The sequence below is a fragment of the Poecilia reticulata genome, chromosome 10, assembly GCF_904066995.2.
Source record: "Poecilia reticulata chromosome 10, P_reticulata-male-v2, whole genome shotgun sequence".
In the NCBI taxonomy this organism is placed as follows: Eukaryota; Metazoa; Chordata; class Actinopteri; order Cyprinodontiformes; family Poeciliidae; genus Poecilia; species Poecilia reticulata.
This window is the reverse complement of record NC_088839.1, coordinates 30,100,805-30,109,869: the sequence shown is the minus strand read 5'-3', so window position 1 is coordinate 30,109,869 and position 9,065 is coordinate 30,100,805. Positions and strand designations below refer to the sequence as shown.

The 9,065-nt window shown below is 36.6% G+C and overlaps 1 protein-coding gene across 1 annotated transcript; it reads right to left on the bottom strand.

Moving 5' to 3' along the window:
• Nucleotides 1–544: 544 nt before the first annotated feature.
• Nucleotides 545–8,568, bottom strand: bbs7 (Bardet-Biedl syndrome 7). Its single transcript, XM_008421109.3, has 19 exons — nucleotides 8,119–8,568; nucleotides 7,946–8,011; nucleotides 6,816–6,878; nucleotides 6,560–6,735; nucleotides 6,273–6,459; nucleotides 6,004–6,076; nucleotides 5,814–5,921; nucleotides 4,581–4,711; nucleotides 4,139–4,223; nucleotides 3,932–4,034; nucleotides 3,630–3,822; nucleotides 3,448–3,522; nucleotides 3,287–3,352; nucleotides 2,228–2,367; nucleotides 1,913–2,077; nucleotides 1,377–1,486; nucleotides 1,183–1,286; nucleotides 977–1,100; nucleotides 545–875 (listed from the first exon to the last, which is right to left on the bottom strand). Exons 1-19 carry the CDS (start codon nucleotides 8,152–8,154, stop codon nucleotides 742–744), a joined length of 2,139 nt encoding a protein of 712 aa, XP_008419331.1. The 5' UTR covers nucleotides 8,155–8,568; the 3' UTR covers nucleotides 545–741.
• Between the last annotated feature and the right edge of the window lie 497 nt (nucleotides 8,569–9,065).

Here is a 9,065-nt window from a genome sequence, read left to right as displayed (position 1 = left end):
GTTTTTCTTAGTCCCTTGCATTAAGGGACTAAGAAAAACTATAGATTAAATCAATTTATAGATTGCTAGATAGATTAAATCGACAGACAGACAGACAGACAGACAGACAGACAGACAGACAGACAGACAGACAGACAGACAGACAGACAGACAGACAGACAGACAGACAGACAGACAGACAGACAGACAGACAGACAGACAGACAGACAGATAGATAGATAGATAGATAGATAGATAGATAGATAGATAGATAGATAGATAGATAGATAGATAGATAGATAGATAGATAGATAGATAGATAGATAGATAGATAGATAGATTGATTGATTGATTGATTGATTAAAGTTTGCATATAGCCCCACCTAGGAGTGGATGATGCAATTATATAGTTGTTATTTATTATTGTTGTTATTATGTGCAATGCTGGGACAAACTAGATTTCCTCCCTTTAGGGGATCAATAAAGTATTATTATTATTATTATTTAGCCTGAATTAAAAGATAGCTACTATTTAATTAAAAATGCATTATTATTTTAAACAATATCAAAAGACTGAATACATATTTTATTATTCTGCAATATCAATATTATATTTATAAATAGTTTCTAAATACAATAAAAGACCATAATTTGAGACAACAAAAACATAAGTGTTGGATAATTACAATTCTGTGATGTGATTACAGGACAAAGCAGCCCAGAGATAAAACAGAAAAATATACATTTCTGGTTTGTCTGACTTCATGGTTCACTGAAAAAGTCTAATAGTGAATTTAAGTCATAATGGTCAAGGATCTCCAGCATTGATGACACTTTTGTTCTCACATTCTTGCCCTTGAACTTGAATTTGTCAATAAGAAGATCAGTGATCATCCCTGCAAGAAAGATAAGCACAGATCAAGTCACTGCAATCCAAATGACTTACAACATTAAAATTTACTTAAAAATCAGTCTCATTGTGACTCCCAGACTTTACCGTAGAGCCTATCAAGGTGTGCTGGCTGCTTCTTGTACTCCTCCAGAAGATTGGCAGACTCGTCCAAAATGCTGCGATACTCTGGGATTAGGAAATCAGCATTCCCCTCATGTACCTGGAGCTCCTTACAATTATAGAAAAAAGGAAGGAGAGCCAGGTCACACATGAGCCCTGACACAATGTGTTCCCATTTAACCAAAACCTACTTTGAGAGCATCGATAAGCTGAACTTTCTTTGCCAACAGTAGCTGGTACTCGAGTTTTGGATGGATCATCCGGAGAGTGTGACTCACCGAGTCGTCATTTATATCTGGAAGACACACAACAAATGGGTTTCGTTTCTCCTGTATAGATCAATAAGCACATCAGTGTAAAATTCAGAGAGACGCAGTAGACCTACCGTATGAAATATTTAGATTTATTTTCTTCTTGGTCGCCTCTTTAGAAAGAACATCTCTGAGGATAGAGATGGTAGAAATATTGTCTGACTTAAAGTGACCCTCCCCTTTGCTGAAAAGATAAATCAGACAATTGAAAAAACATACTGTAAAACCCAGGTGAAAATTTCAAATTTAGTTGTGCATTTTTAAAATGAACTAAACAAGGTTTTATGTTGTCCACTAAACCTCAAAGGGCCACATAAATAGAACTTTTAAGATAACAGTTGTGTGCTTAGATATTATTTTATCAGTCAAATCAAAGCAGTTTTCTCTGCAAAGTGCCAAATTACACCACAGAGAAAAGATGTTCATTATTATTTAATTTCAAGAAGTACTCTTAGAATGCAGAGAGTGAGCTTTTTATTAATATTTTAACATTTGCTAATGGGTTTTATAAATATATTTGGTGACAACTGGTCTTTTGAGGGTATTTTTGATTTTGATATGATACTCCTGAACAAAGCTCGAGTTGTTTTTAGTGTGTTCCTGAGTTTACCAGTATGTGGCTTCAATCTGTGTGCCGAGGAACGTGTTGTGGAAGTAGAAGGTCACACTCTCCCCTGCAGGCGTTTTTTCAGGCACCTCTGGCAAACAGAAAACCACCCAGGAATGAATCTCTGCAAAACTGAACTGCCCCACCAGACTGAGTCGGTTCATTGGCCTGAAAACAAAAATGGACAGAGATTATCTACAATGCAGCTGATATAACTGGAAGCTGACTTCTAACTAAATGTCTACTCGTTACTGCATACCAGCTTTTTTTATATTCAAGCTGTCAAATTGTTATTTGATGCTCACATGAAGCCCTTACCTGTCTGGGTCTATGCTGTGTGTCCGCTGGTGCAGAGAAAGCGGTTTGATCTGATACTGTCGAACCTGGCAGGTCTTGGGCTGCAGCCTGGGTGTAACGTAAGCCTGCAGGGTCCCATACTGTCCCTCAATGGATCTCACCTGATTGTGGATAAAACTGATTATTTATTTGCCGCATCTTATACAGAACAACATTTAAGCTCATCAAGTAGACAGGATAGTCATTTTGTTCCCCAGCATTCATATAAACCTGCACAGAGACTTTGCTTTTGAAGAATTAACCAAGCAGTGATACAATAGAAAGTAAAATGCCAACTATAGTTACACAATGTGTTGCAAAAGTATTCCAAACCTTTAAGCTTTTTCATATTTTGTTGTGTTATAACCATAAACTTCAGTGTACTTAATTAGAATTTTACATGACTTCATAAATGTGAAGGACAAGAAAAATTATAACCACTTTCTTACATTTTAACTAATAAAAATATGTATTCAGTCTTAATTTAATCTTATCGAAGTTTATGCTGTTCTGTGAAAGCCCCTAAGATTTGTTAGCACTCTTTAGTGAACAAACAGCATCATGGAAATCAAACTGAGAATCTGTGGAAAGACTTTCAAATATATGTTCACAGATGCTCTCTAACTAATTTAACTGAGCCTGAATTGTTTTTACAAAGAAGAATGGAGAAAAACATCAGTGTGCAGATGTGAAAGGCTGTTCAAGATCTCCAGCTGTAATGGCAGTGAATATTGACTCAGAAGGGTTTAATATAGATGCACACCACTCTTTGTCCATTTCTGGTTTTTATTTGTAAAAAAAAAAAAAAAAACTGCATAAGATTCTTTCCATGTCACAATCATGCACCACTTTGTGTTAGCATACAACAGTGTGGTGTCGCAATGTAAAAAAAACAAAACAAACAAAAAAATAAAACATAGGAAGGTTTAAGGGTTGATAATACCTTTGCAAACCACCGTACAAACCTTAGAGTTCCATTAGCAGTGAGTTGCAATAAAGAAAACCATTCATGCCTTCACTCAGAGTTAATTGAATGGTTACCTTAAGCTCAAGTCTGGTTGTATTGGCTTGACATCTGTATGTGGCCAGGAGGAAGTTTCCATTAGGCTGGTGGAAACACATATTCGGTCAGGGCTCTAAGAGCACAGCAGGTTGATGCTTTATTCATGCTTAATGTATACAGACCGACTAAAACAGCTCACCTGTGAGTCACATTCACTGAAACTGACAACGGCTGAGTTCTTATCTACATCCAGCAGGTCAATGGGGACATCACTCTGAAGGAAAAAAAGATTCAAATTGAAGTTACATTCTGCTTCTTAGATAATATAATTAAAAATAAAGGATGTTATTTGTATCAGCAGCAAAAAACTGCTGCAGATACCTGCAAGAGTAGGTTATCGATGGCCGTCGGCACTTCCAGAGTGAGACTATAGCTGGCGTCATCCTGGCAGAGCGTGAACTTGTCATTGATGCTGAAAACAGGCACAGCAGAGACGGCCGTGCTGGACTGACTGGACTGTTGGTATTGCTCACGCCCCTGAAGAACTTTCACCTGTAGCTGCTCGAGCTCTGCACTAAAAGGCAACGATATGACCAGAAACAAATTTGTGCTGAAATCCAAATATAATCAGAACGCAGAAGGTAAAACGAGAAGCTCAGACAAATGGATAATTGTGCTCGTACCTGAGTGCTTCTATTTTAGACTGGGTCTCCTTGCTCATCCTGACTTCGTCTCCTTGTACAGCCTCGGCCCTCTGGGGTTCAGAGGTCAGCCCAGTCACCCATCCTGAAGATATAATCCGCATTCAAGAATACAACTATTTAAAAAAATCTAAGTTTGAGACCATTTTTATAATTTCATTTCTAAATGAAAATCACATCTCATGTAACCTGTATAGGTGGCAGTTAAGACCTCATCATATGACTCTTTCCCCACACAGCCACCTTGGATGGAGGTCACACTCTCTGTCAACACCTGAAAGGAGAAGAAATTTCATCTTTAATTAAGAAACCAGCCAACATTTTAAAGCAAAGTTAAGGTATGCCCGTGGACACAATCTGCTCATAAAAATAGGATGGACTGGCAAGTTTTTACAGTGTCTCCCTGAAAGCATACATGATGGGACACTATACTGGGAATGAATGTATGCATTACTCCAAAGGCCATAAAAAGCTTTACGATTGAAAACTAAACGTAAAACATATTGACAACATGCAGGCCACCTGACCTATAATGCGGCCAAGCAGCTTTTAATTGTGATAACTGTTTGCCACTATTAAAACCAAACTAGAACAGGTAAAGACATTTTCATCATGCCAGACAAAATCTCACATGTTCAAAGCGTAACGTAGGCTCACTGGAGCTGTCAAAACCATAGACTTCCACTGTCCCATCGTCCCTGCCCACCAGGATGTCATTCACACCATCGCCAATGATATCATAAGTGTCAATGCAGAGAATTCCTGATGGAAGAAAGAAAAAGAGTTTTGGTGCTTTGAGACGCGTCCAAAACTACAAGACAAGAATAGTCCACAATGGGTCATGCTGTGAATTTTTTTTAAACGAAACACTTAATAAAACATTGTGCATGATATCATTGTTCAGTTTAGAAGTTTACACACACTAATAATTGCCTTATATATTAATTTAGAAAATTAAACTGAAAAACAAAATCTGGGTGAACTAGTTTCAATTTATTGCAAATTTCCCATAATCCACACAAAGTTCAAATACAGACAGCCTTTGAACTGAACGCCCACATCCCCATTAATATTTGATTAAATATCCCTTAGCAAGTTGAATAATAATAAATAAATATGCATTCAGATGCATATTTGACCACCCTCTTTGTTAGAATGGCAGCATTTAGATTTGAGTATTTAAACTGGTTGTTTGTCTGGCACAGACTATGATTTAAAGTATTTTTGTATGTATTATTGTGCAATTTACCAATACTGGGCTGAAAAAAAGACCCTCAGCATGATGCTACCACCGCCATGCGTGGAAGCTGATACAGTGTTATGTTTGAAAGCTTTGCTGCACTGTTATGCCAATCGGTTATAGTTTATTGAAGTCTTGAGCCTTCATGCTTCCTAGTTGTTCCTAAACATCCTAAAACCAAGCACATCAAAACTGATTTTAGAATAAATGAAGCAAGAAAGCATTAAGATTCAACCATATTAAAAATGTATCGGCCATGTTTAAAAGCTGATACAAAGCTTGCTATTTCTCCCAAGAAGGATGATGAATTAATTATCTGGTCAAAATTATGCCAGAAGCTTATTGTTGACTGGAAAAAAAACATGCTAAGGGACACTTAACCAAAAATTACAGGAAATGTGTGTATATAATTGTGCTTATATGTGTAACTTTAAACATTTGTTGTTTAGAGAAAATTCACAATAAATCCAAACTACTTCACCTAAGTCTTGTTTTCAAAACTTACTGAAGCTGCATGGGAAATGAACAGTTAAAATAAATAATTAAAAATCCTAAATTAACATGGCTATCATGCCAATAATTAGTTTATGTTTAACTTTTGATCAGCTCTGTTTTGAACTATACCTCCTTTCCTTTTTTCATTTCCAATCTCCCATTTGGTTGCAGCATCACAGTCACCAATCTGAACCAGTCCAATTTTTCCATCAGTGGTTCCATAAAGGACTTCCTCTCCTGAAGAAAAACACATAGTGTTCAAATGAAACTCTGTAAGGATTTATAATTTAAATGAACTAAAGACAAGAAGTTGACTTGCCTCCATCTTTATTAAAAAGTTCCAGAACAGATGGAGGGCCGGGAACTTCAATATCATAAGACAGTTCAGATCCCTGAAGTTAGAGTTAGAGTAAATCACTGAAGAGAAACCTTGGTAGAGTGTTGGAACAGCCAACGGATAGAGCAAAGGGGTTTAAAACTCATCATTTATTTGAATGAAAATAATTTAAAATCTAGATTAGCCACAGATATGACAACATGAAAGCATCCAGTTAAACAATTTTGTATTTAACTGTAAGTTCGAGTTACCTGTAAGACTCTGAGAACTCGATCTTGGCAAGCTAACACAGGGATGAGGTGAGGAAGCTTTTCAGAGGATAAACATGTGATGTCATTAATTTTGTCTCCAGAAAGGAAGTAGTCTTGGTCCTTGCAGTCACAGTAGTGGTTGTAGATGTAACTTGCACACACAAAAAGGTCAGCGGCTGAGACGTGCCTAGAAAAAAACATTGTCATTATCATTCACATAAAAGTCACAACATACTATAAAAGTCAAGCAAACAGAATAAGAAGAAATAAAAGGAGGATGTTCCTACAAGGCATTAATGCTCTCCGTGAGGTTGGCCTCAAAGGTGAGGAACTGTTTTCCTTTCTTAGTGAATCCTCGAACCTGAGAACCAGAACAGACAAAGATCTTCTCCTGGGGAGTTCCCACTGCACCTCCGAGGTCCATTCTGGCTACCTTTGCTCCAGGGAGCGTTTTAAACACAGGCTGAAACAGACAATCATATGTCTTTACAGTAAAAAAATGTCACTTCAACAACAGTTGGATTATATAAAAGATAAGCTCACCACTGCTTCTCCCTTCTTCATCCCAAAGCATGTAACTACACCATCATGGTCAGCTATGGCAACCTGAAAAAGAATAAGACACCAACCAGACCAAAAACATGAACTTTTTTATTTGAGTCCATCTCAACAAACCAAATTTTCTGGTATAAAGACTGAATAAATGTTGAGCTGAGGTCAATTTACATAGCACATTTCAGAGGCTACTAAAGTTGATAGAAAACAGCATAATATAAATTATTTTTGTCTGAGGGAATTTGTTAGTCAAGTCACTTAACATTTACCTAAGAAGAGCCCACACATCCTGGACACAGGACAGGGTAACAGAGCTCTGTCAGAGATAAATTCTTCCCCCAGGCTGTCCTTCAGATGAACAATTCCCAGTGAGAGTGCACAGATTGATACTACTTACACTAATTGAACTATGTCTTTCTCTTCTTCATAAACAAAAGATATATATATCATAACTGAGGTCATTTTCCTTCTTTGTGTGATTTGGAAAATGGTTCAGACATAAAATCTGGCTAAAATCAAGAGGGATGTGTGTGTCCATCATTTACAGAAAACAGAAAACTTGAATCTTCACAGTCTGTCACAAACAGCCTGTCCAACAAAAACACAATTTGTTCATATTGATAAGTCTATTAAAAATAGCAAAGATGTCGGACCAGAAAAGACTAGAGAGGTGGTTAGAAAAAGGACTATTATCAGAAAACCTGTCATACAGCAAATTTATTAACCTCAAACGTTATAACGCATGTTTCAGGTCGCGTGTTAGGTGTGCTGCATTTTCCTTACTCCTTTTGGAATTTATTTTCTTCAAGGAATAAGGGATCATGTTAATTACTTCTATGTCTTAATAGTTTACATATGGCAACATCTTAAAGAGATCAGTGTCACTTTTCTTCACAGGAGACACAGCTTGACTTACAAAACTCCACAGACAGAAAGTAAGAAAACTGCCAAAGTCCAAATAAATCTTATATTGTTATTGTTACTTTTTATTAAATACATTTAACTAACTAAATGTATTATTCTTTTTGATTAGAAGGGAAAAGATTTTTCACATTGAAAGTGAAACTGTTTTTCAAAGGTTTCCAAATACATGTGGCAGTGGTCTTCGGTAATGATACCTTTTGGGTTGATTTTTTTCCCAACGCTGGAAGTAACCTCATAGTTTTCTGGGATGTCACACCAACCTAGAGCAAATATGTAACGTAACATTGATTAATTTTAATTCAGCAGCAACTAAAACTACTCTAAATCTAGCAAGGCAAAAACAGCGACTATTAAATGGTGTTGTTACCTGAGTATAATCAAGTCTATGTAGGTGGAGCTCCATCTTCTTTTAATTTCAATGTCTTTTAGATAATATCCCAACTGTTTTTCGACCAAGAAAATTGTTTGCTTGACTTCTAAAGCTAGTTCAGATTGCTTCTTTCAAGCTGAATAACAAGAGAACGAAAAAGCCATTCAAGGCTGGGATTACTTTCAGCTAAGAGATTAGCTCGACGTGCTAACGTTAGCTAGCAAGCTAATTGACTAACACGATTAAATCAGCCGCCATCTGTCTCAGTCATTGAGCACAAACTAACTATAAAGACACCGAATGAACAACATAAAACAACCGACGATAAACATTATCTCTGTTTGCGAGAAATGTGAGATTAGGTCAACGACAAAATTGAAGATAAATCTTCCACGGCGAACTGTATAAATCAAACTCCCGTTGCCACGGCAACATTGACTTCCTTTCTCCAAGCTGCGACTTCATTGGATAAAAGTAGAGCAGTGAGAATGACGCCGCATGCTGATTGGCTGCAGTCTCCTTATGTTTGAATCCAGCTTTACATGTCCCCAGGAGTTCTATAGCATATGAACAACCTTACCACAAAAGTTAAAATTGAACAGTCTAATCCAAGTAATTTTAATTCAAACTTTTTGGCATGAGGACAGAAAAGACTTGACTGCTGCTTAGAGGCCCAAAGTCATCTTTTCAAATCCAAGAAAATTAAGAAATTAATTTCATATGAAAATCAAGATAGTTTGGATACATCATTTGGGGTCACAGAAGCCTCGTTGCTTTATATTAACCCTCTGATGGGTAACTGGGTCCTTTTTGCAATATCTTTGTAATGAAAAGTTTTCATCACTTCATATTCCAGGTATTCAAGAAACATGTTACTGATATCATGCAATTCAAATTTTTAATTTACCTTTTATACATTTTAAGAAATAGCATATTTTATGTTA